At 39.8% G+C, this 27,446-nt stretch overlaps 1 protein-coding gene across 6 annotated transcripts in view; it reads left to right on the forward strand.

The window, feature by feature from the left end:
* The window catches only part of MYOM1 (myomesin 1), a 78,053-nt gene extending 50,653 nt beyond the window's left edge, over positions 1–27,400 (forward strand). For 4 of the 6 annotated variants that reach the window (XM_014266841.3, XM_074549171.1, XM_074549182.1 and 1 more), the window contains 15 exons: positions 2,554–2,690; positions 3,525–3,669; positions 4,245–4,304; positions 4,556–4,623; positions 5,201–5,314; positions 5,873–5,960; positions 6,657–6,695; positions 6,789–6,894; positions 8,729–8,892; positions 10,432–10,468; positions 10,783–10,805; positions 12,354–12,409; positions 16,991–17,206; positions 18,920–19,043; positions 20,269–27,400. In XM_014266841.3, coding sequence (XP_014122316.2) covers positions 2,554–2,690; positions 3,525–3,669; positions 4,245–4,304; positions 4,556–4,623; positions 5,201–5,314; positions 5,873–5,960; positions 6,657–6,695; positions 6,789–6,894; positions 8,729–8,892; positions 10,432–10,468; positions 10,783–10,805; positions 12,354–12,409; positions 16,991–17,206; positions 18,920–19,043; positions 20,269–20,507 — 1,616 coding nt within the window. In that variant the 3' untranslated portion in view covers positions 20,508–27,400. Of the gene's footprint in view, positions 1–2,553; positions 2,691–3,524; positions 3,670–4,244; positions 4,305–4,555; positions 4,624–5,200; positions 5,315–5,872; positions 5,961–6,656; positions 6,696–6,788; positions 6,895–8,728; positions 8,893–10,431; positions 10,469–10,782; positions 10,806–12,353; positions 12,410–16,990; positions 17,968–18,919; positions 19,044–20,268 lie in introns of those variants that run through there. The other 2 variants (XM_074549175.1, XM_074549196.1) reach the window with 1 other exon arrangement.
* The last annotated feature ends 46 nt before the right edge of the window (positions 27,401–27,446 follow it).

A 27,446-nucleotide genomic window follows, 5' to 3' on the forward strand; every position in this document is an offset into this window, starting at 1 on the left:
TACAATATCACCTTTTGATAGCTTGATGACAGCCCAACCAAACCCTTGTTTACTCCTGCTCCTCCCAATCATCTTCTCCTAATTATATTTTCACACTACAAGTTGGTCATCACAAAACCTTGCTGCTATCTCATGACCTTAATTGCCCTGACCCTTCCCTTCTTGAGGCCACTTCCATGCTTTGTGTTCACTACTAGTGTCACAAAATATTGCCCCAGGACACAGATCAGATCATGTTTTTTGCACTGTGTCAGGTAACAGCACAGACATAGCTGTGCATGAGCTCCCAGAAGGCACAGGCAGAAAAGGGAGATCACTGCAGAAAGTATCCTTAAGGAGGAAACTTGTCTCATACGCTTTGGCCATTCTGGGCCCTTGTGTACACTTCAAGAAATATATCTATTACAACCAGGATTTGAGATTCAGCTGTTTGTGCTTCTGAGCAGCAATTAATGGAACTTCTGCTTAGAAACACATGCAGCCAGTAACTCCATGGGAAAATGGATTGCTTGAATAAGAGCCTTACAGAGCACAGCCACGTATGGGTACGACAGTGAGTTGGTATGAGGCAAAAAGAAACTCTTCCAACTCCTCCATTTAGCAATTGCCCAAGGGCTGCCTGTCAAGTGCTGCCAGTAAATTGTAATGCTATACAAATAGGATGTAAAACCACCGGAAAATGCCTAAAATAGCTATCAGTGCTTATGAAAATATTTTAAATAAGACTTCTGCTCATGGCAGACTTTAAGGCAAATTTGTCCAGTTCCTTTAGGTTGAGAAGTGATCAGACTTTTCTCCAAAAAAGAATCCTTTTGCATCCTTTCAGCCATTTATTTAACAGCTGCTGAGATACTTTTCTCTCTTGCATGTTAGACTAAGATATTCTTAGTTAATAACAGGCAAGCCAAGTGGGGGTTTAAAATTTCTGTAGAGCTGACAGTGAGACAAAAGCAGTGCAGCCTGAAGTCTATTCACACTCCCACTTTGCTTCCTGCAGCAATTTCAGTTGCTTTGTTTTAAGAAATTATGCAAGCCCTGAGATTCCTTCTGTTTCTTGCACACACAGTGATGTGCTGGGTGAGGAAGGCTCACATGGACCATTTGCACAGCAGGGACACACTTCCATGGGGTTGTCCGCTCCCTCATGGCAATGATGCCCTTCTGCACCAGGCTTTTCCCTCTCTGGTTAAGCATGTGCCTTTTCCATAATTCTGTTTCCTGGTGATTGTTGCCTCACCTCCCAGGAGCTTTGTTTTTATCAGAGGCAGACCCTGTGCCACTCAGGCACTAAAAGCACACACGTGGGTGTGGGAGGGAGAAGGAGTGAGTGTGACAAAGGAAGAGCTGAGGGGTCCTCACCCCCTAAGTCTGTTTGGCAGTGGGGTGAGGTGGCAGCTGTGCTCCAGAAGGCACCCCAGTCATTTAGAATGGAGCAAATAGCAGGATGAGAGAAACCAGGCTTGCTTTGGTCCCAGTCCTGTCCTGCTGCAGCTGAGGCTCTGCATACACTGAGCTAAAGAAACCAGCCTGCCCTGGGAGGAGTGCCTTCACACACATGATGACTGTATCATCATGTGTTTTGCAACGTGTTTGTGCACTGTCCTCAGCTGCTACACCCTAGCAACACAGACTTTATACTACTGAGAAAGTGGAGCCCGGGGGATAGTTCACACACAGCAGCACACATAATGCTGAGAGTGTGATTTTTACTGAGAATCTGCACATCCACCAAGACAGATAGCATGATGGAAGTCAGTGAGATGAGCAAAATGCTCCAATGTCAGAGTCTAAATCCTCATGCTTAATGTTGCTGATTATGGTATCTTAAAGGAAAGTTAAAGTGAAAGCAAGCTGAGGACTGTTACTAATAGGAACTAACTAACTAAAAGAGAGTTACCTATGGTATAGTACATGATTTTTACATTTTTTTCCCCTGTTGACACACTTCGTTTATATGTGGGGGCTTCAGTTACTCATAAGGAAACAAAATGTACTGGGGAGACTGAAGATGTGTTGGGATATTTAGTGAATTCTGGAGATGGAGGTTCCACTCAGGAAAGGATCAGAGTGTTTTCAAAAATCTCCCAACCTACAGCTCAGCAGCTGACTTTCTGATCCAGCTTTGTGCTTGGAGATTTGTTTGTGTTTTGTTTTGGTTTTTTTCCCTCTGAGTCAGTTCACTGTCTTACAGTAATATTATTAGACAACTCATTAAACATGGGTCTGCAGCATACAGACTCATATAGTGCTGCACAGATACTTGCAGTTTGCATTTGAAATAGCCTTGTTTTAGAATGGAGCATAAATCAAATCTTGAACACTTTTAGTTTGGTCAGACCTTGTGATTGAAGGATCAAAAGCCTAAATCTCATCTGTCATTCTAGGTATATGTGGGTGGAGAGGCATTCTGTCTATGTGAAGAGCTGTTATGAGCTAGTTACCTTGCATACAGTATTTGAGTATGGGAGGGCTAAGTGGCTTTCTGGTTGTTGCAGACAATAGTTGTTGGGGCACAGGCAAAACAGGCATCATTCCTTTCTTTCTTCTTTGTAGCTGTCCCACTTATCTCTGAGTTGGCAGTGGAAATCTTGGAGAAAGGAGAAGTGAGATTCTGGCTGCAAGCTGAAAAACTGTCTGGCAATGCAAAGGCCAATTTTGTGTTTAATGATAAGGAGATTTTCAATGGAGAGGTAAGGCTTTTCACTGCTTACATGTGTTTGCATTTTCATGAGTATCAATGAGGATTAGTGTCTCTAGTATACTTCCAACTAGTGTTCCACTCTGATGAATTTTCATGAGAAATAGCGTATGTCATGGAAAGCGTGATTAGAAAGAATTTATCCATGGTTCTGAGGTCCAGATTAATTCTACTGGATACATTTTGTAAAGGGAAGTTATATGCCTTCCTGCCACTTTTGTGAATACCGCCTGTTCTATTAACTGTGATTTCAAGGAATCACTGCAATTGCCCAGACTCCTCCTACCTCCTTCATCTATAGCCCTAGAATGCTCTTATTCTCACCTGTCTTTGTGGTTTGAAGAAATTTGTTACATCACAGAAAAATTCCCAAGTGTTTGTTTCCAGCTGCAGAACTTGTTACACCCAAAGATGGGACGTGGCATGATTTTGTTGCAACACTGATATCAGATAGAGGCAGAGATGGAGCATTCCAGACACAACCTTGTATAGTATAATCACCCTCAAAGAAAGCATTATTCTGAAGAGATGCAAATCTAAACCTTTCTAATGAAAAAGATTATAGTACTCACTGTGCAACACGCATGACATGTGCTTGTACAGCATCAGTAAATAAACAGATTTATTTATTTGGTTGTACATTTGGAGCTGGAGCTAAAGACAGTGAGTCTAGAATAGGATGGTGATCTGTACAAATGGGAACCTGAAGATGTAGGAATCCAAATAAAGAAAACAAAGTTTCTCCTAAAGAGACCATTATAACACTTCACAAATATTTTCTGTCTCTGACATATATTAATTGTTGCTTTACTTTCCACTCCTGCAGAAATACAAAATGAAAGTGGACAAGAATACTGGCCTTGTTGAAATGATTATGGATAAGCTTGAGGAAAAGGATGAAGGCACTTACACGTTCCAGCTGCAGGATGGAAAAGCAACCAATCAGTCTAGTCTGGTCCTCATTGGTGATGGTAGGCTGATCTGTATTATGCAGGGGGTTGGCTTTTCACTGTTTTCAACACTAACAGATCTTTCAGTTTTTTTATGTCACAATTTTGCCTGCCTTCTACAGGACAGAGCGTGTGTGTGAACTGAAATTTTTTAAGTGATGGGAGAAATGGGAATTGTTACAGAAATGTAAAATACTGCAGCATGTTTTGGTTTGCTTTCCTATGGGTGGAATGAACATTTCCCATATAAAAAGCCCATTCAGCTGGGAACAAGCAGCTGCACCTGTTAGAGCTCAAGAAGCTGCTGACTCTGCTGCCTCTCATTTGCCTTCCTACCAGGAGCTGCATGACTGGGGATTGCACATCATCAGGCAGGACACATAAAACTCCTGATGATTGCAAGCAGCTGGGGAAGTTGAGTTAGCCACAATCAGCTTCTGACACCCTGGAATGTCCAGTGAAAACCTGATCCTATGGCCAGCTTCTCCCTGGCATCCAAGGGACAGAGTTAGACTGAACTGTTACAGTGACATTCAGCATTGTACAAATGGCACATGAAGTTTAACCTTGTATTTCTTACTGGTTTTAATTCCTAGTATTCAAGAAGCTACAGGATGAAGCAGATTTCCAGAGAAAAGAGTGGCACAGGAAACAAGGTGATAATACAAATACTTATAAGTATCACATATGTGTTAGTCTGTTAAGAGTTTGTTTATAGCTAGATATGTTCATTTGAAATGCATGGGTTTTGTTGTGCTACGTGGGTACTTCTGAAGCAGAAATAGGAAAAATAAAACCACATTAAAATATAACAGAATTCTTGTCAAGTAAAACACGTCTGTCTTTCATTTTGCATTATGAATACCATTGATGAGACCTTTAAAAACATTCCTGTAATTTCAAACAGGTCCTCATTTCGTGGATAAACTGGGATGGGAAGTTACTGATGAGTGTAATGTGATGTTGAAATGTAAGGTAAGGGGAAAGGAAAACCCTGAGTACAATATTCAGAGTACACCACACTGGCCTACCACTACCTAGATGGTTGGGAAGGGACTAAAGAGATGCCCTTTGCTTTTGTACTCCCAGCTGCATGTTGGACAGGGACAGAGCCTCTGAAGGTTAACCCTGCTGAGGCAACAGCTCATTGCATGTAACAAAATATGTTGGAAAATAGCTTGAATTTCTTTCTTCAGGTCCATCAGCCACCCACTCAGAGACAGGCAGCTGGAAAGGAATGACAAGTCTTTGTAAATCCAGGGACTAATTCATTTTTGGCCTGTTTATGCATGTAGAAATTTCCTGGGCAGGATCAACTCATTCCCTGGTCTCCTTTTCTCTCTGTTTGCATCCCTGTTGTTTTCCCTCTTGCCTCCCTCATTTTAAAATGGAGGCCTGCAGTAACTCACTGCTATCAGGTTGTAAATCTTGCTGTTCCTCCTTGAGAGACCTGAACACACTAACCCATGGAACAAGCTGACCCAAATTACAACACTGAGCTCCCCTGCTCAGGTGAAGTGAATAATTGCAGTGTGGTTTTCATCCATTTTAGGTGGCTAATATTAAGAAGGAAACACACATTGTGTGGTACAAAGATGACAGGGAGATAATGGTAGATGAAGAACATGACTTCAAGGATGGTGTGTGTACTCTGCTGATATCAGAGGTGAGTGACTGTCTTCACTAGCCTTCAGTTGAGTTCACATGAGTTATATGATCTAATCTGGTACTCCAGCAGAACAATTGAAAAAGGAAGTGGGTTTTAAAAATGGAAAAGCTCACAAGGCGTCTGTGTTTTCACTAAAGCAAATGTCTGTCTGTAACTGCTTGTTCAGATTTTCAGGAAATGATGACAGAAGAGATAATAAGCTTGTCACTTCCTTTGCATGTCAATTTAGCAACAGATTGAGACCACATTTCTATTCTGAATAGCATTTGGAAAGTGCTTGTCACTCAGGCTTTCAGAGCCACCAGAGGGGTCTGGTTCATACCCAGCCTTGCAGCAGATCTGGGGCAGGACAAGGTCCTGCACACCAGGACCTCCTGCCAAAGCCCATCCCAGCACCCCAGGCAGGAGGAGGGCAGCTGGGGGGGACAGGGGCAGCCTCAGGCACCGGGTACCTGCTGGGGACAGGGACAGGATATCTGCTGGGTTCACAAGTAAAATCTGTATTTTTCTACAGTACCTGTTCTGAAAACTGGTTTTATCATTACAATATTGCAGTTTTCTAAGAAAGATGCTGGCACATATGAAGTCATTCTGAAGGATGACAGAGGAAAGGACTCCAGTGAGCTGAAGCTCAAGGACACAGGTCAGAGTCTGGCTGTGCTCAGCCACACCAGCAGATACCAGGGCTGAAGTGGGTTCAGGGTAATACAGGCATCTGCATGTGTTGCCTTCCTGTGGCTTTGTTTCTCATGCATACAACACCATCTGATTAGAAAAACTGAGATTTTTCAGTTCAAATAACATTTGAATACAGCTTATTGCATCTGGATTCTGTATAATTTTGGGAGCATACAGTGATTACCACTAAGCAAAATTACAACAGATTTCCTCAGGGGGCTATCAATAAACCTACAAGTATAGAAAAAATTACATAACTAGATCATTTAAAAATATTTTTATTATATTTTGTCAATTGCATACATGCAAAGAGGCCTTTCCACTTACTGTGATTACCATGTTCTTAACATTCCACTCCTATCCATTAGAATGTGTACAAATGGGTTAGCATTCCAGCTCAACAGCATCATTTACAAAAAAAAATAATATAACATTGTCTTGTTCAGCTGCAGCAGTATTCATCAAGACTGCACTTAAATAAAGCCTGGAAACTGTAAAATAACAGGCTACATTTCTGCATTACTCAGATTTCTAATGTGCTTGAAAAGGTAGCTTTTTCAAACCTTCTGGGAGAATATTTCAGAGCCAGTACTTGTGCTTACTGTTGACTGTGCTTGAACTGCAGACACAGAGTCTTAGTCTCTGGATTTTATTTCCACAGCTTTTGCAGATCTGATGAATGAAGTATGCAGAAGGATTGGTAAGCACTTAATTCTTTTTTCAAATGAATGACTCATTGTGGCACTCAATGAATGGCTGTATGGCTGCATAAAACCATGTGCTCTTCTTTCAGCTTTATCTGCAACAGACCTGAAAATCCAGAGCACAGCTGAGGGTATCAGACTGTACTCCTATGTTACTTATTATGTAGAAGATTTGAGAGTAGGCTGGGTACACAAGTAAGTACACAAGGGCTTTGCAAAACCCAGTGCAATTTTGGTTTCATAGATCCAGAAAGAACCTGGATATGCAAGAGATGAGGCCCAGGTTTCCCCTCCTCTCTCATGAGTCCTTATCTCATATGAGTTTGTTTCAGTCAATTACATTCACAGGAATATGAATGTATTCATATTCCTGTGAATGTAATCAGTATGAGAGTCAGGTGTGCTGGTTCCAGGCCCTCCTGTTGTTTCTCTCATGAAAGACAGCCCCATGCCACAGGATGCCAGCAGGATGGTGCTGCTTCAGAGCACTTCCCACCTCCCCAGAGGGAGCTGCATCTTTCCCTGACTCAGTTTTATGGAGTGATGCAAATATAGCCAAAAAACCATCAGGCTTCAAAAGAGGCCAGCACCATGAGTTCAGAGATACCTGCCCTGGAGGTCTGCTTGTCTAGAAGCCACAATTCAGTGGAACTGGGACAAGCAGGCATATCCTCTTAATGCATGGCTTCATTTTTAGGAGGCAAAGCAAATTCCAGCATGTGCCTGGGGCAGTAAAATCCAGACAACCCCTCCTGCAAGCACTACAAACATAACCAAGACAGACAGAAGAACCGAGATTTCAAAAAAGAATTTGAATGCCCAGCTTCCCATAAAATTAATGGGAGTTGCACATCCAAATCTATGAGACAGCTTTGAGTTCCCAGCCAGCACAAACAGCTTGCTATGGAAAACCCAGAGGAGTAAATAAGAGAAGTAAACAACTTAGATCACTTCAAATCTATTATTACTATTCTTGCTGTTTCACTTCCTGTGGACATGGTAGTTGTTAGTCTGCATGATGGAATCTGAATTACTGATCTCTCAATAAAACTCATGTAAATGAGGTACAGAACACCCAGGATGTGCTGTACCAGGCTTGCTGTAATTATTGACACTGATGTTAACCAGCACCCTGTCAGAGAAATGAAAGCCATCGGAGGCCTTCTTGTTTCTTGGCACTCATTCTGACCTGGTATCATCCAAAGTCCCAAGTATTTCAAATAAGTGCAAGAGAATATGAAGTATTGTGGGGATTTTTCCCCCCCTCTCTCTTTCTCTCTTTTCTCCATTTCATTTTTAGAAACTTGTTTCATCTTGAAGCATGTCAAATTAATCTAGAAATTTTTTTCCCCTCCAGTGCATTCAAAGTTATCAGTTTAAAGATAGCAAGGAAATGAGTAGCTTATTTGGCAAATATCTTTTGACTCATCCAGGGAAATTAACTGCTTAGCTAGAAAGCTAAGAAATTGATTTTGGGGGGTGAGGGATGGGGGTGTTGGGTTTGTTTTTTCTTTTGTTTTCTGTTCTTTTAATGGAAGAAGATATGCTTATGTCGAAGTGTGTTTAAATTCCAAACATAGTAGAGCATCACAAATCCTTCCAGCTGGACAAACACCATTTCTGACAAAAGTGGGGGGCTTTTTGTAGATACAGCCCTGTATACTTTTGTTTTGCCCAAGCAGAAATAAATGCTAATAAGAGAACAGCAACATTTCTGGATGCCTGGGCTACCCTTCAGATCTGGTTTTTAGACTTGTACAGCTTCTCTATGGCTCAGGTTGCAGACTGAGATTCATAATTCTTCTGCAAGCTCTGAGGACGGCTGGACCTTGAACAGGGAAAGGCTGTCACACCGATTCTAGCTCACAACTGTAGCAAGGGCTTGACTTCAAAGGTTTCAGAATATGGTGGCATACCATGGTGTCTTGGAAATCATTTAGTAACTCCAGGTGTGCTCAGTGGCTCAACATGAGCAAACCCTTTTTATCCTGCAGTAAAGCCAAAAGGTAACATTGTTTTGTGCTTTCAGTGATACCCAGATTAAGTTCACGGACCGGATGAGGACTGGTGTCACCGGGGAGCAGATCTGGCTGCAGATCAATGAGCCGACTCCACAGGACAAAGGCAGATACATAATGGAACTCTTTGATGGCAGCACAACACACACAAAGACAGTGGATCTTTCTGGCCAAGGTAGGCCATTCCCTCTGCTAACATCATCTCTGTGTGGGCAGTGTGCTGTGGCACTGTGGCAGCATCTACAGCAGCATCTTGCCACAGACCTGTCACCCTCTGGGGTCTGTGTGTGCACCCCCCAGTCTGGCTTTTCTTGTAGGGACTGTGTCAACAAGCCTGACAGAGTTAAGAAATGTTTTTGGACAATACTCTCAGGCACACAAAGTAGCACTAGGGGATGGTGCTGTGTGGGACTGAGAGTTGGACTTGATGATCCTTGTGGGTTCCTTCCAGCTCAGCTTACTCTGTGATTATGTGATTTGTTCTCCCCAGACCACACCATTTGTTTTCCCCAACCTGTGCTCTCAAGTAATAAAATAAAAACCGCTTTTTCCTAATCCAAATACCCACTTACAGTCTGCCTACTGAGATGCCAGCCCAGTTTCAGAGCTATTTTACAAAATCCCTTGTGTTGCTGGCATTGATTGGCAGTTTTAAATATGAATTGTAGCACTGAATGCCTTCTGTGTGTCTCTCTTCCAAGGAATATTTCCAGGAGGAAGTGAGGGACGAGTTTGTTCTGATACTTTCCTACCCTATTTTTTTGATGGGTGTAATAAAACTCCTCATTCTTCAGAGATGCCAGGACCTCTCATCAGCATGAGGAAGGACTGTTAGGGGAAAAATTTGGATTGACTGTTGGAAGCTTTTACTCTGAGAGACCTCTCAGATCCTAGAGAACAGATTAACTCTTTCCAAACTGCTCTTTCCATTCCCAGCTGTTCCCATCCCTAAAGCTTCAGTTTTTGTTTGCAACTTCTGTGTAAGGGTGATAACATTTTAATCATCTCCATGCTACTCCTTCTGTACTCAACTCCATTTTCTAGGAAAAGACATTTCTTCTTCCCTTTCAAAGCAGGAGAGATTGACCTCCCCCACGATGGCAGCTTAGCCTGAATTTTCAAAGGAGACAACAATTTGTTGTTCTCTTTGCTCGTAGCCATCAGTGTGATGCTTCAAGCAGATGGGAAAAATCCTTGGAAAATCATCTCTTTTGTATTCCATAACCCAGTGGTCTCTGAAGTGGGTGTGTGCAAGATGACCCAGTGTACTTCACATGTATACATCTGCACTCCCTGTATGCAAATAAATTTATATACAGGGAGTGCATGCTCAAAATAATTTTATATAGGGATGTACAATATAAAGAGTTTGGAGGGTCACTGCCATAATCCCTCATTTAGGTGATGTATTGTGCATTTCTTTCTCTCTTCTGTGAAATTACTTCAGCTACTACTTTCTTGCCCTCTGTCTTAAAGCCTGACTTCTGGAAGAAAAAAGTATGTTTACGCATTCATATGTATATATAATAGCTGCCATATGCCAGATGGCCTTTATCAGTCAAACCATTCAGCATTTTAGTGTTTGTACAGTACACATGCATGCATTTTAAATTTTATATTTTAAATTTATTACATCTATATTTTAAATTTATTTATTAATTTTAAACTTGTGCGATTATTTCTCTCTAAATGTTCTTTTTTCCTCTTTACAAAGCCTTTGATGAAGCCTTTGCTGAGTTCCAGAGACTAAAGTAAGTATTATGCCATCTAAATACCGTAATGGCAGCCATAAAATAATAACAGTATTTGTTTGTTTTGTGCTGGAGATAACTTTATCTTATGAAACAAGTCCTAGTCATACAGAAGCCCGTAGGAGTTTGGCATGTGACTTCTTTGGTGCAACTCTTATATAACAGTCAGGTAGCAAAGGAAAAGCTCTATTGCCAAGCTATGAGAGAGATTTTTCTTAATGGATTAAAAGCAATAAAAAGATAATCTATTTTTCTATCATTCTAAGTAAACCTTAACTGAAATTGGACTTTCCCTTTGTTTCTTTCAACTCCAGGCAAGCTGCAATTGCAGAGAAAAGTAAGTAGGCCTTCTTTGACAATGATTGCAAGAAACTGTTCATGAAGCTTGTCTTCCTCTCCAGGAAGGTTGTGTGTTGGGAAAGAGGGGGCATGCAGGCATGTTTATAAGCATGTGCTCATCCTAAAACAAGTTTGTCCTTACACCAAGGAGATCTAAGTGACCCTCTGTTGATTTAACATTGGTGCACTTTGCAGCTAATCATATTATTCTTATGGGTTAGGTTGATTTTTCTCATCCAAGCTCCTGTTCTCAGTATCAGTTAGCCTTCTCTAAAAATAAACTTTATTGCTAGGATCTCTCATGCATGTTCTCTGCACAAAAGTCTCTTTGTTTTCAAAGACTGAGAAAATAATTTGACTAGTTTTGAATCCTCTAAAATGTCAAATGGCTCTGCATTACTTACAGAAATGGGTAAGAAAGCAACAGTAGCTTTTGAATTGCTTAGAATCTCCTCACACTTTTGCCTGTATGTCAATTCCAACAGAGCAACTAAAACAGAAGTATGTATTAACTACTTAAGGAGTAAGTTATTAGCCTTCAACTTGAATTATTAAACTCATTATCCTCCCTACTTACGGAAGAAGCCATGGAAAAATGAACCGTTCAAATTAATTTCAAATTACTTTCAGACCTGCATAAAAATGAGGGCAGAACTGGCATTTGAAAAGTTATTTGAGAAAAATGCATAGAGAGATAGAGCAGGGCTTGGATAGGAACAGTGACCCCCACAAAGGGGTCAGTGATTGCCCTGCCCTTTCATTCCTGGCCCTGGACTGCCCACAAGGCCCTGTTAACTGTCCCAGCATAGTGCCTTTCCTGCTCCCCTCAGCTGTTATCTCTGGGCTCCAGAGCACATCTTTTACAGAGCACACCAGAGGGGAACATTCTGTACAGTCATTTCCTTCCTCTGCCAGGCTCCACCCAGACATGCAACGAACAAAATCCGTATTCCAGGAGAAGTGCACTGAAGCAGGCATGTGATTGGCTTATTTGTATTTGTCTAACACTGCTGAGGGACTCTTGAGTTTAAAGCTAGATCAGTCAGGTACCAGTCTCATTTACACACAGCTACACACAAGTGGTGGAACTTCATTTTTGACACTGAGACTGAAGTCTGTCTTTGTATCTAGATTAAAAGCCAATCTCCAAGCACTTTACCAGGTGTCGTTATTTCCCTTTGGATACCCAACGTTTTTAGTTTACTGCAGTAAAAATTTTGAGCACCAGATCTCAAAAGTGTAAATCATTTTCATGCACTCAGAATTAAAACTCAATTGATATCAAAGTCTGCAGGACACTGCACGTGTACTTTAATTTGTCTGTGTAAGTGATTGACACCAACTATTAACACATCTTTTGCTGTGAATTCAACATATTTTAAAGTCCAAATGGTGTGCTAAAAATGCTGGATAGTTCTCTGCTAGCACAGATATCAGAGACAAGTTGTACATAAATAAGACAAAAGGAAAGAACTAGAAGAGAAAGAGGATTCGGCACACAGTTGATTTTGAGACACTAAAGAAAATTAATCTTCTTTATTTCCAGATCGTGCACGGGTACTTGGAGGTTTGCCCGATGTTGTCACCATCCAGGAGGGCAAGGTACAGTAAATTAACTGAAGCTTTACACAACAACCCAACAGCTTGAATGCCTTTCAATGATGGCAATACATTCACCTTTTCTTTTTGAGTTGCCATCTTTAAAATCTGCTACATTATTTATTCATCCCCTGCCTTCTGTACATAATTCAATGGACTTGCACAGATGGGTTTATGTATTCAGGGCAGTGTCTTTTCTTAAGAAATAGATAAAAGTGAGATGACAATGTGAGTTGGGACTAAAACTCCTTATATAACCAGCTCTTTAAAAATTCATGCACAGGTTTCACTGTTAGTATTTTTTTTTCCCTGTATCAGGAAAGTTTAACTTTTTTTCACATGGAAGCCAGTCATTCTATGCCTTCTACAGTTAAGTTCTTTGCAATGTGGCCAGTAGAGGCTGGCCACCTGTAGAAGCTGGGTTTTAAATGGTGTAAAAGTAGTAAACCAAAATAACTCAATTCTCATCCAGCCAATAGGAGAAAAAATTGTCTATTTCCTCAGGGTAAAGGAGAGGGAAGTCAAAATAAGTCACTGGTGTTATACTGGATTATATTAGGAGAGTTTAGCTGCAAGGTTATGGTAAGGCACTCCCAGAGGAACATTGATGCTTGAGCAGAGAACAGATGACCCAGAAACTGAGTTCTCAGTCTCGCAACTTTTTCCTAGCACACTGCTTCTACAGCTTGCTGTTTAATAGTACTGAGACCAAGAAGTGCCTGCTCTTCACTTCCTGCTGCTCTGCCACCAGCCAGTTCCTCTTCACAGTGTGTTCAAACAGTGAAAGAGGGCATGTGAATGTCACTGAAAACCTGTAATGTGACAATGACAGTAAGGCAGCTCCCTGGTATTTCTGGCTTTATCTGTCAGTAGGTCAGCTGGGTTAAAAGAATTTGATTACAAGCTCAGCAGAAGTGTTAAGAATCTAAAATCTTATTCTGAACCGCTTAACAACGTGAGATATAGCCAACAAGATAGTACACTGCAGTATTTCTGGGAAAATCAAGTATGTTGACATTACAAAATAAAATTCTTTAACAGATATAGCAGTTTGAGAAGTGCTGTAAAGTAAGAAACACTCATGTGAACATTGTAACTGTAGATAGAAGACACAAAGGAACAGAATGAATTAGCAGATTCTCAGCTAATCAGTGCTTGGAGTCGAGATTCTCATGATGCTTTGGCAGGGTGTAAACATGGGTGTAAACCTTTACCAGTTTTAACCTTTCAGACAAAAGAGTGTTGATATGAAATTGTGTATGAGTTCATTGACACAAAATGTGCAGTGTTTATAAAAGGAGTTTGTAAAAATGAGTTGCAAAATCTTACCCAGACACATGTTGTCCTTGACAGCAAGGACATTTGTAACGTTTGAATACATGGCTGAAATACTCCCAGAACTCGAGACAAATATCCTTGACCTTATGTTTCTTGATTCAGTAGAGGATCGTTTTGAGAAGGACAGAGTGTGATCAGAGAAAACAGAGCTGGTTTGGGTGGTGTTGGCTCATCTGTCTGTTGTTTGCATATATGCTGGAGAGAGAAGAATGCAATTCTCTGTTGTGTAACTCATGCAAATTGCACAATCATTGAGGATTTTGTAAAACAGCAAATGAGGTAGCAGAGGTCTGGCAAGCTTTGATTGTGAAGTCTAGTGCCACCACAACCACAGACTTATATGAACAGATTAGTATCACGAGACTGAACTTCCAAACACATGCATATCTCAAATTTAAACTTAACATTGTGACTGTAATGCCATTTATTAGCTTTTTACATGTGAACTGAAGGGTATGGGTGAGAAGGAATGAACCAGTATTTACCAAGTGTTAATCAAATAGCATTCCAGATGGCCTAAGAGGCTTCCACTGATAGACATAAATGCTCCTCAGCAGTGTGGTATAATTGGAAAAGGCTAAGTGTCAGTTCACATTAGGGAGGAATCTGGCCTGACAGAGAATGCTAGCGTAAGTTTTGTGCCCAGCCGGGCAACTTAACCTAAGTGGCTGTTTTAATGAAGCCTGCAAATGAGTGAAGAGGCTTAGGATTCTGAGAGGCACTTTCAGACACAGAAGCAACATGTAACATCCTTTCTTCCCACCAACTCACTCTTCTTTCTACCCTTCTGCCAGGGATGTAGATCCTTACAGATAGGCTGGAGGAAGGGAGCAGATTCCCTTAAGTGAGTTGCTTCAATCCACTCCCCAAACCATCCACAACTGTGACGCTGTGCTAATGTGAAAGAGGATTCAATTACAAAGAAACACACACACACTTCTCTCTGCCTCCTGTACTACCCTACTCATGATAACCTGCAGGAAAAGGCAGTGAGGGGCACAAAGGCTCTGGACTTGCAGCTGCTGGTTGCTTCAAGTGGACACGCCTCAGTGCCCTGGGCCCAGGAGTATGAGAGACACTTTTTAAAACAAAATTATATCAGGTTGAACACAGTATTAAAATCAAGGAGTTCAGTGAGTAATAAATAACTACATGAGCAAAGACAATCTCTTGCCCAAAGAGCAGAAATCTGAAACAGATAGGTGCAGTCACAGTGAGCAATTGTTTCTCCTTGGGTATGGAATTACCTTCCAGAAAACCAAGATCTCACCATCTCTATTATAAGACACATCTCTGCACATTAGTAGCTGGAAAATAAACAGAAGGAGTTGGGAACATTAAGAGAATCACTCATATCAAACAGGAGCTAGTGAGGTGAGGTTAAGGAAAATGTAGCTATTTTAAGGAATGATTTAGAAGAAGAAAAGAATCATCACTGCTGCTTGAATCTCTTTGAATTATGGAGTATGACAGCACTTCAAACACCCCAGCTTTCAATGATGCCACTAATGGAGCTGTGTGGACATGGACATCAGCTCATTAGCACTGTGGTGGAGTGGCAGCTGGAGCCACTTGGTGCTCAGCTCTTGCTTGCCTGAGAATCAGAAGACAATAATGAAATACTGAGCACTTGAAGGGGTCCATATGCATTGCCTGGCTAACATGAGGGCATGTTTGTATCCAGAGTGATATGGAAGAGGGGGAAACATAAAACCTCATTTCCCACTTGTTTTTTAAAAAGATGGACTGATATGGCAACCAAAACCACATTCACACCAGGGGGATACGAGAGGAGGGAGTCAACAGCCCCACGTGGTCACCAGCTGTAGGTGCTGCAGGAAATCAGATAGAGGCCATTTCCACCATGCCATAACCACCTCTCACTTGGAACCTGCCCTCCTTCAGTACCAAGAATTACATGTTGCTGATATAGGAAAGATTTCCCCTTCCCTTTCGCTCTCATTTTGATCCTCAGGTTGGGCACATGGGATTTTTTTTTTTTTTTTTTTTTTTGTTCTCAGAGAGATCAACACTTCTCATTTTTATGGAGGTGTCAATTTTTCTATCCATTCATTTCAACAGCCTTCTAGGCATTTCTCTTCTGTCCCATCTTCCACTATCACACTACTGGATAAGAAGCAATGAGTTGGAGGGAAGGTTGGAAGAGATACTTGATTCCAGTCAAGTGAAATTTTGTCTACTCCTTAATTATCACTTGGTCCATTCCTAATGAAGCACTGAAGACTTTTCTTTGCAGTAAAAGTTCTTCAATTTCCAGCCCAGTTAGATTCCCTTTTAAATGGCATATATAGAAATAAATTCCTTCCTAAATAAAGCTCCAGAGAAAGGCCTATGTACCACTGAATTGTCACGTGAACTTTTTTCACATTTGAGTCTCTGCATTATACTCACTTTTGCAAATATTTTTGAGAAGACTGCCATAGCACTATGACTGGAGGAGGGGATCATTTACATGTATCAATATCTCCCCAAAATGAATCAGCTGACAAGAAAAAAGGGAGGCCTGTACAGAGTGTGCCCAAGAGACTCAGCAGCCTGCTGAAGGTACAAGAAGCTGCCAGTGACCTCTCCAACAGTGAAGATACTTTCTACAGGCTGATGGGACTGAATTCAGTCCTTAGGAACAGTATTAACATCCAAGGGAAATACTTACATGAACACTAAAGAATGAGTAAAGCCTGACTTGATTTCAGTTAAAAATAGTTTTACAGAAGTGCATAAAACACTTCAAGTCTGTTAGAAGAGCTGTCAGGGCACAGTTTAAAAGATCCCAAATTAAACAAAATATTTCAGAGCCACTTTATTCTTAGTTATCTATAAAGGCAGCCACTTTCTTTACTTATGGGAGATATATATATATATGTGGTGAGTTTAATGTGAACAAAATCATCTGACAGTTCATTAAAATCTCATTTCATGTCTAACACAAAAATGCAGATAATATCCAATTTTATATTAAAAAATATGCATGAAGAAACTAATGATTATGAGAGTTGAGAAGAAGGTCCATAAAATATTGAAAGGTTTTAATGGCATTCTTGAATCAACTGAGTTCCTTCTTTATGATAGAGAAGAGTGACATAAATTATTGATTACTGATGATAGTGTGAATCCCTTTACTAAAAGCAGGAAGCTAAATGGGAAGCTGGAATATTTGGAGAGCCAGGCATCAAAAAACACAGCAAATATTTACTGACTCATAATTCCTTTGTACTTTTTCTGTAGGCACTCAATCTTTCTTGCACTGTCTGGGGAGATCCCACCCCAGAGGTCTCATGGCTGAAGAATGAAAAGTCATTTGTATCAGATGCCAATTGCATCCTGAGGTTTGAATCTGGAAAAAATGTCAGCTTTTCCATTTCTACTGTGTCCACACAAGACTCTGGGAAATACAGCATTGTGGTGAAGAATAAGTACGGCACAGAGACCAGCGACGTCACTGTAAGTGTGTACATCCCTGAGGAGGAGAGAGAGTCTGAGCAAGAGAAAAAGCAGTAGGATAAAATGAAAGCATGAATTTAAGTCTAGAAGAGAGAAGTACAGAGAAGATTCTGGATGTTAGGCTGATATAATCCATGTGTGTAAATGGCTTTCTGCTTTAGCAGGCAGCCTTGGATTTTTCCATTCACTTCACATTTGCTTCTAATACACTTATTTATGCCAGGGAAAACAGGGCCTTTCCTGAATGTTTTCTTAATGCTAACTTCACAGAAACTAATTGTAGCATTTTAAGCAAGGCCAAGTGCATGCTGTCTGTAAACACATGCTCGCCATTTCATCCTTTTCCTGGAGCATCTGGAAGGAAAGGGTCAAGAATTGTTTCAGTGGAAGCAACTAATGAGGTAGATGGAAAGATCAAAAAGATCGGGGCAAACTTGAGCAGCAGAGTTAGGATTTGTTCCAGCTTTGGTAAAGCAGCATAAATGGAACGTGTTAGATCACAGAGAAATGAGTGCTGACTTTTGTCTGTGTCAAGGCCCCTTTGTATTGCTGTGTTAATTTAGTGAGGCCTTAATATGGGTGTCATTTACAGCCCTTAATATTGTTTAATCTGCCCAAAAAGGGTAGCAGTACTGTAACATAAATGAAAATAAGGCTTAGGAGGCCAGGATAGTAATATGTGTGTGTGTGTCTGTAAAAGTGTATGAACTCTGCTCTATGTTCACAAATAAACTGAATTCACTTCTTTCTTTCAATCACAAGCTTGTTTCACTGTGTCTTGTTTTATTAGTCACAGGTCATGTAGTTGTGCACAGTATGTTAGTGTCTTAATGCTTTCACCACTGTAATTACCTCCAGCTTCCCTTTAGATCCCTGTTAATCTTCACTTTGCTGTTTGCAACAAAACCACAATGGCATCTCTTCACACCACTCTGTCCAGACCTTCACTGCTTCACACCTTAAGTCAACAAGGTATTTTTGCAAATCCTGTCAAAGGAGTAGTTCAATGCTTCTCAATGCACGGGGCATGAATTGTGATTTAAGGGTGATATGTAAGTATTTTGTTGGATAGAAAAATCAGTATCTGTTACCAAAAAATGTTCAGATTATCTAGTCACAGCAGCTGAGTAAAACAGCAAAACAGTAACAAGGATTAATTTTTAAATTTCAAGATATAATCATGATAAGATCTGTAATTTGAAATAGAGTAAGCTTCCTGAGTTTGAAAGGCTAATGCAAAATTACGTTACAATTTTGCTTAGTAGGACATGAAGCCAATTCAAGGATGATATGCAGGTCACTCCATCTTTGTCGCATGACATACAACATACAAACAACAGTCACCGTGCTTCCATCCTCCAGAGTGCAAACAAGAATATTACCTGCTCTTTGCAATAACTGATGTTTATTACTTAGAATTATTTTTAATAACGATTGCATTTTGACAAGAGTTTATTTCTACTACTTTATTTTCAAAAATCTGTTCTCCTGCCCCCCATCTTTTGTCAGAACAGCCAGGGAATACAAATGAGTCAGGTAACAGGCTGGATTCTACTTTACTTTGCTTTGGCAGATGTATGTGTCTCTGAAAGTTAGAGTAATTAGTTGCTTCAAAAGAGATCAGTTCCAGGAATTCAGTTATGGGGATTTCAGGCTGAATCTGTGATGCATCCATGTCTCGCTCGTGCACGTTTTGTTCTTGCTTTGCTTCAGGTGATTGTGATGCCTGTGTCAGGACAGACTGACACAGCCCAAGGACATAATCAAAATAATAAAACTGTATCTAAAAAGAAAAAAGCAATGTCAGCAAGCAAACAGAAGGAAGGGGGAAAGAAAGGTAAGAGTGCCTGCACTGTTGGAGTCTTCTGTTCTAATGAAAAAATTGTTAAATTGTTACGGAGTTAATTGTCTGTGCCAATCAATATTTCATAGGTCACAATCAATCAAGTTTACAGTAGAGATGCTTTTAATCAACAACAGATGCAAAGTATGAATTACCAGGTTAGGCCTAAGTGAAAGAGATTTAAATCAATATTTTCAAACCACCTTTTCTACTTCCACTGCAAGTTGTCACCTTGACTAACCTGGCTGATGGAAGATTTAAAAGTCATAATAAATACTTCTAAATTTCTGGATGCAAAGGAAAGAGTAAGCATGTATACATACACAGATGGTGTTATTTTCCAAAGTGAGACTCAATTCAGCAGCTAGATGTTTAATATTTCACCAAAAATAAGGCCTTGCTGATTCAGGGACCCTAAATGCCTAAGTCTTTTAGAAAACCCTGACTGTTTAGCCACTACTTGGGATTAATCAATTATTCTCTCCCCATTTTTTGTCCATATTGAATGGTAAAGTTGGAGTTATAAGTGACCATTTTTTGTCTCATTTATTGGAAGGGTAGAAAATTAAAAACTCTCTGGCGATTCAGCATTCTCATGTATTATTTGTATATTATTTTACTGTTCTTTTAGAATCTACCTGTAGAATTGCTATTTGGACAGGGATTTATTCTTCACAATTTCATCTCTCCCGTATACAGCATTTTAGCTCCAAATCAGTCTTCACTTCTGACAATACCAGAACATTTGTTTTACATATTTTTGCCTAAGTATTTTTTCTTTGTATACAGGATGTATACATGTTATATAATTTCTGACAGAAGATTTTTATACTTTTATTTCCCCCCATTTTTTTGTTCCCAAGGCAAGAACAAATATTTTACAGCATTTCCTTCCTCTCTTGCCTTACTGGTATGGTAGACTTTTCTGAGCAGTCCTGTAAATTAGGTGACTTAAGCAGGAAACAATTATTTCTGTACCTGGAAATGTTTTCCAGTATCTACTTCTAAATAGTTTTAATTAGAGACATAAATACTTGGAATTGGTTTTGGTTCCATAGTAAGTAGTAAAATTGTGTGTGATACTGAACCTCTTTATATGGGTAGGGAAAGAGGAAAAGAACATGATAAGGTCATAACCAATGTGAAAGAAATGTTGCTGAGCACAGTAAATATTGTTACTTATGATCACTCAGAAATTTTATTACTTCTCCTAAATCAGATTTTATTAAGCCACACACAGAAGAAATTACTGCTACAGAAGAGACACCTGATCCAAATGAAGTACCCCCTGTGAAAACAGAAAAGGATACAAAAAGCAACCAGCAAGCAGCGAAGAAGACTGCTGGAAAGGCAGGAGTAGCAGAAAAGGTTCCTCAACCCGCAGAAAGTTTGGATAGGCAGGGAAAGAAAACACCAGAAAAAGCATCAGAAAAAGGAGCCTTGGCTAAACCCCACTGAACTTCACTGAAGAATCTGATCCTACCACCAACAGGATAAGTTCAACTTGAGATTTCATGAGTGGCATCTTAACCATAATATTTTAACACAGAAGTTTGTTAATAGGGTTTTTTGTGTAACATTTGTAATATTTCCTAACTCTAAATTTAAATGCATAGTAGATGGGCACTTATGTTTCAGTACCACATAACTGCACTGCACTGCAGGAATTTCTAAGTATGTGAATTATTATACATGTACTGTCAATGTGAGTTTAATTACTAAAAAATGTCCATTATAAGCAGAGTTCATTACAGCAAATCCTGTCTAGAACTGACACATTTACTGCAGTGTAAAGGAATATTGGTATCAGTTACACAGATGTGTCAATCAATATTTATAGGCCATCACAGCTTGAGGCAGATGCTGCTTACTTTTTCAAGGAAATGATATATACAGTCCTCTTCATGCCATGTGGGCTCTGCTCTTCCCCATGACCAGTCTGGACACAGTGGAAGAACTCCAGAAACAGAACCATCTCCTATGGATGCAGGGGGGCATAAGGAATTTTCTTTTGATCCAAGTTTCTTTCCTGCAAATCTTTTTCATCAGGTGGACCAGGACCACATCTGGCCATTTCTTATCACCAAGACTCACATGACTGCTGTCCAGTCCTCTCCATTAATGCCTTCATGAGTTACTGTGGATAAATCATTAACCCATGATGTATCAGCTGCCCCCCAAATGCTAATTTTCCTCCACAATTTTTGGAGGATTTCCTCCACAGCACTCAGATTTCTGATAAACCCACTGCTCTTCTTCCTCAGTGGCTCAGCCCAAGACCATCCCTTCATCCATTCACTATCATCAAATCCACTGGTTTCTTATAAGAGAATGTAGCTTCATGATCATGTAAGCAAGGAATAAATGCAAGGCAAGAGTCTCTGCATTAAATCATTGCTGTGCTCATCCACGTTCATTACTGTGTTCATTCACATGTTTATGTACTGAGGATATAGGAAAATATGACTCATTTGCAAATGCTTAGATACCATGAAAGCAGCAGAGTTCAAGCTGAAAAACAAACCAATAAAAATAAAGGTCAGAATTTATTTTGTTGCTATGCAAGCTAAGTTCAACTTTAAAGTGACCAGAAGTTACAAAACCTAAGAAATTAAAATAAAATATTTTAATTACTAGAACGATATTCATAATGCTTTCAACTCTGAGAAGACTCAATCATATTGTATTGTCTTTTTCCAGAGGGATTCTTGATGAAAGGTCACTGAATTCCACTGGTATTTCTAGGTGCTGGACCTACTACTAATGTAGAAATACTGAAAACACAAGAAGTACCAGTTTCTAATCCATCCTCACAGCACTGTTAGCATAAGAAAGTGAAGAGTCTCAATAGCATGTAAATGCACAGAAGTCAAGATACAGATATCCCACACGAGAAGAAATTAATTTCTTTCTAGTAGAATTCCAATAGGATTCTATTCAACTCTTTTTAAAACCAACAGAAATTTTCTGCCTGGATGAAATACTGGATAGAACACTTATATGTAGGCATGTAGGGTAATAATGTTCCTGTAAATAATGTAAAGGGTTTAAATAACTTGGATGGTCCATAGTGAGTGACAGAAGGATGTAGGATGCAACAGAGAAAAAATTGTAGAAATCAAATTGATGACATCTACACAAAATGGTGTTGGGAGAAACTTAAAAGCAGACTGAACTACAACTAAAATCATCCAACTACACTTAATTAGTGTTTGACATTGAGCTTGACTCAGTTTTCCATCACATCTTTTTCTAAATCTATGTATTCTAGCCCTGCAGTGAAGGACACAGGTTCTTCAGAGAAATGCAGTAAGGAGCAGCTCCATGGCAAGACACCCCAATGCATGTAACTTCTCATGCAATTATTACAGAAAATGATAAACATCTAGAGATTTGCAATTCTAGCACTCTGTCAGAGTTACAGAGTGGCCCTTCAAAAGCAGCACAAAGCTGCAGGTTGTTTCACACAATTCCACACACACATTTTGCACTGGCAATTGTTTCAAGCTGCCTTCCCTCTGTGAAGATCCATCAGCTCTCCCAGCTCCTTGGGGTGGGGAGCCTGTCTGCCACGAACACCAGCGGCAGTGAGTAAGTTATAAATAGAACAGACTGTACCACTGAGAGCCTGATCCAATTCCTGCAGAATGCCGCAGGGGTCTCTGCATTAGCTTTAATAGAAATCTAGCTAGATCTCAGAAGAATGTTTGAAAAATGTACCAAATCTCAGATTACAAAGCCCATTTTTCTCACCGTGAAGCCAATAGCAGATTTCTCTTCTGTGTCATTGTAGCAGAATCAGGTCTTAGCTTTATGCTGCAAGAAAAATCACTGTTTTCCTGATATTTCAACTAAAACCTACTGGAAATAGCTTTAAAATTTTAAACTAAAATGCAATAGAGTTAGGGGATTTTTTTTTTAGTTTGAGTGGGTCCTCATGACTCCTTTTACTGGAAATGGAGTCACATCAGTATTATTCTACAGGAATATATTTGCTATCCAGAAGAATAATGTAGTTATGCACAGTAATGAGATAAACATACAAAAGATTACCCTCCCGTTTTTATTTTGATTATTTAAGCTGTAGTGGTTCACAAATATATAACAAATATTCAAAATTAATGTTAACAAAATTGTTGAGTATGCTAAAGCTTATTATGTTACTACGGTTGAATAATTTCTTTCTTGCATTTTAAATGTATTATTTATATTCTGTTCTCCATTGTAACTATGAAAAATTGTTTCAGTCTCTGCGCACTACATAACGATAGAATGCAAATTATTTCTGTAGCAACAGGATCTCCTATCAAACACACAGAATCATTTGACTACATTTAAACTCAGGCACTGGATGCCATGTTTATCTGAAGTGCACTTCTCTTTATTTTCTTATTTCTCACATACATGTTCCCTTTCAGCACTCATTACTCTTATAAGAGTATATATACTCTTATAATGTACATAATCTTATACATTTGAATACAATATTCAAATGTATAACTCTTTTAAAAATTTATGTTCTTGTGTAACTGTATTTAACAACAAGGAAAAGTGTTGCAATAGGCTATATTATCCAGTCACCTTCTAAAACCACAAAGGATGATTTTTGAAGATGAAAAAGGATGAGAAAAATAGGCTTTGACTTCCACTGCAGTAAAGGCACTGCGATTCCAGCTGTCCTTGAATTCCTCTGGATTTGCTAGCCAGTTATTGAGGAAGATCTGTCTGTGCTCTGAGACTGACAGACATAATTTGGAAATACATTAAGCCATAATCTTTGGAGCAGCTGGATGTAAACGGAGATCATCCTTAAACTAGCATAGACTGCACTTCTGCCCTTTGCCCTTGAACAACTACTATAAGGTAAATACATAAGTGACATTGCATTTAATCTGCACTTACAGGAGACAGACACCTGCAACAAGTCTTCCCCCACATTTTTTGGTTTTTTGTTTGTTTGTGTGTTTTGGTCTTGCTAAAGGGACATTAAGTTTTAAGAATTGAAGCAAAATGTTGTCCATGGAAAAGAGCCACAAATGCTCTTTTGTAAAGAGAAAAATGTTAGAAAAAGACTCAGTTTCACAAGGGCTTCTAATGATAAAGCCTTATTGTGAGAGAGACAGTAAGGGCTGATGGAGAAGAAGGAAGGCCCCAGATTTGAGTGCAATCTTCTGCTGACTTTTGCCCTTGTCTCACTTCCCATTTCATTATGGGAGAGCACTTTCCTGCAATCTCCTTCTTCAAGTTTTCAAATGAAACACCTTTCCTTCCTTCTTTATCAATCTTGCATCTTCTGCCATCCAATTTTACACAGCTATTTCCATTTACCATCTCATCACTTATCCTAACAGGACCAGAATAAAACCTCCTGCTTAATTAGGCTGTGATTTTGGCAATGATAAGAAACTTCTTAACAGAAGGCCTGAAATCCTATCATTATCTATTATCAGAAAATGGTCTGTAAAACACTTGCTAATGGTTGACAAAGAATGGAGAAATATTGCTTATATGAGACTTGATTTGAGTGTGCCAGCTTAATTGGTTAATATGTTAATGTTAACCAATTAATATGTTAACTCTACACACAAGTCTGTCAACTTTTGGGACTACTGTTGTGCTTGAAAATTTTGGTGCATCAGGATACATTTCATTACAGCCCTGAATCCTTGCTGTTAACTTACCCCCTTGTTCTGTTTAATTGGGTTTTTTGGGTGGTTTTTTTGGGTGGGGGTTGGGGGGTTGGGTGTTTTTTTTGGTGGTTTTTGGTGTTTGTTTTTTTTGTCTCTTAAATGGAAATAAAAAATAAAACTAAACTTAACTAAATCATAACATCCTGTCATAATGTCATTCTGATCTGAGAGATGTTATGGAAAATGCTTCTGAGGGACATGTATTGGTTGTGACTAAGAGGCAGAGATAAGGATTCTCATAGGTTTACAGGGTGAGATATCATCCTGTCTGCTGTAGCATGAGCAAGGCTGATGGTGGGTATGGAATAAATGACTGCTCCAGAGAGTGGTTTCTTTCTGTCTGCATACAAACAGACAAAATGACAAAACTCATCACTAATGCCAGCTCTTTTTCTGCCTTATGTGCAGGCTACCCCTCTCACGCACTGCTGCTGCCAGACAGGATGCTCAGCTGAAGAGCCAGAGAGCCACTGATTTACATATGGCGCTGGGTAACATACTTCAAATTGCTTCCTCTCCACCAAAATCACCACACCAGTAAGCAGCTGCCCTCATCATGCCCTCTCCTCTCCCTGATGGGGGAAACAATAGTGACATTTGTGGTGAAAGGGCAAAATGAACACAAATGAGGTAGCAGGTTACCTGAGCCCTGGAGGCCCTGGATTAACCAGCAGTGAGATGTGGTTAACAAGGACCACAAATGGTGCCCCGATGTAGAGAGCTCCTGGCTACAGCACTCCACACACTCACAACAGAAACCACTCCCACTTAGAGATACAGCTGTGGAAAATGAAAGCCATTCCAAGCTAGATTGTAATCTTCTACGTGTAAGTGCAAAAGAGCAAAAATACAAAAGGAGAATACTGAGGGATGCCTGCTTCAGTAGTCCTGATTGTGCAGAGGTGATAATTTTGGAATGGTAAATGTTTCCTAAAGGGAAGAAAGACACTGTGTTTTCAAATAAATGCTCTTTACTCAGAAGAACTTATTCCAGGTTTGAAACAGAAAAGTGTGATCTACCCGTTTGTCACCCCTTTTCAAGTAAAGATTTTTATGGCTTATTTTCATAATAGGATTTAGCTTAATGTCAATATTTGAGGACATATGACAGATTTAGCCCCTACCTCTTATCTCCCTGTGAACAGGGCTGCCTGGTGTTGAAAAGGAGAATCCCATCCACTAAAAAAATAACTTCTTGTTATGACCAGCAAAGATAAGATCACAGAAACACAAATGTAAATACTCTGTTAGAGCAATTGCTGAAGAGGTTACCCTCCCAAACTGTGAGACTGAGATGCCAAATAAGGAACTCAGCAAAGCAGGGAAATGATCTGCAGACTGTGTGTTTGTGACAGATGTTATGCTAATGTGGCTAGGTAATTATTATTGCAATGTTACACTCAGACAGGAGGCCTCTCAGAAAACTGCTGCAGCTGAAAAATGGTAGCGCTGAAGGGTGGCAAATTGCTCCATTACTCTTTGTTGCTTCCATGTATTCTGAGTCCTGGAAAGTGTTCCAAGATTGACTCAGAATTCCTGGCATGACAATAACATCATCAAAATGGGCAGGTGTGAAATCTGACCTCCGTTTTTACATATCCATAATACAGTCACCCTATCCATGTAATTCTGTGTTTGTGCCTTCTTCCATGAACCAGTTTCCTTGAAAACCCAGCCTGCACGTTATGCAAGGATAGATTTGTATTAGTTCCATGCTCAAATGGATTTAAATATATTATCTACAAATAAGCAAACTCACTGGCTATAATCTTTTAGGCAGCTTGTCCCAGGAGGTACAGATGAATAAACAGATCTTATCTCTTTGTAGTACTGGTAAAAAAAAGATTGTCAGGCATCTTTTAAGAGATATGTGGACCATCAAAATAAATTTTGTCTATATATTACTTTGCATGCTAGCATGCCTTTTTGTGACTTGGCCTGAATGCTCTGCCGACCAGCCTGATTTCTCATTATGTGACAACTACATGAAACCTATGTGAAAACCTAAAATGGCTCTAACACCAAGTGGGGCAAACCCACACTTTTAACAAAATTTTTGTCAGCAGACTGGTGGATGAAGTAGTAGTTGGTAGACAAATGGAAGTACAATAAAATAAAGATGGAACATGGATAAAACACTTAATTCACATTTGTGAAGCCAAAATTGTATTTCCTATTATGCTGCTTCTCCTTTTCTTAACCCTTTTTTATGGTGCAAGTTGTTTGAAGTAAGAATTTTACCAGAGTTTAGTACATATTAAGTCACAGCATCATCTGGGGCCTCTGGGCAATAGCGTGACTCAGGTAAATAATAACACAGCACCAAACCAACTTCAGCAAGCAGTGGTGTGAATCATAAAGCAATGGGCAAATGAAGCTGCTGCCCTGAAATGCATACACAGCCTGCTGGACATGTTCTGATTTTGCAATTCTACACTTTCATTACGATATATATATAGATATAGATATAGATGTATAAAACAGAATCACTGAATTAATTATGTCGGAAAAGACCTCCAAGATCGACTACAACCTACCAAACATCATTGTGCCAATAAAACCATGGATGGCACTGAGTGCCACCGTCCAGTCTTTCCTTAAACACCCCCAGGGTTGGTGACTCTACCACCTCCCTGGGTTAGACATTCCAATGTCTAACCACCCTTCCTGTGAAAAAATCCCTCTAATGTCCATCTGGAACCTCCTC

Source organism: Zonotrichia albicollis, chromosome 1, assembly GCF_047830755.1.
Source record: "Zonotrichia albicollis isolate bZonAlb1 chromosome 1, bZonAlb1.hap1, whole genome shotgun sequence".
NCBI lineage: Eukaryota > Metazoa > Chordata > Aves > Passeriformes > Passerellidae > Zonotrichia > Zonotrichia albicollis.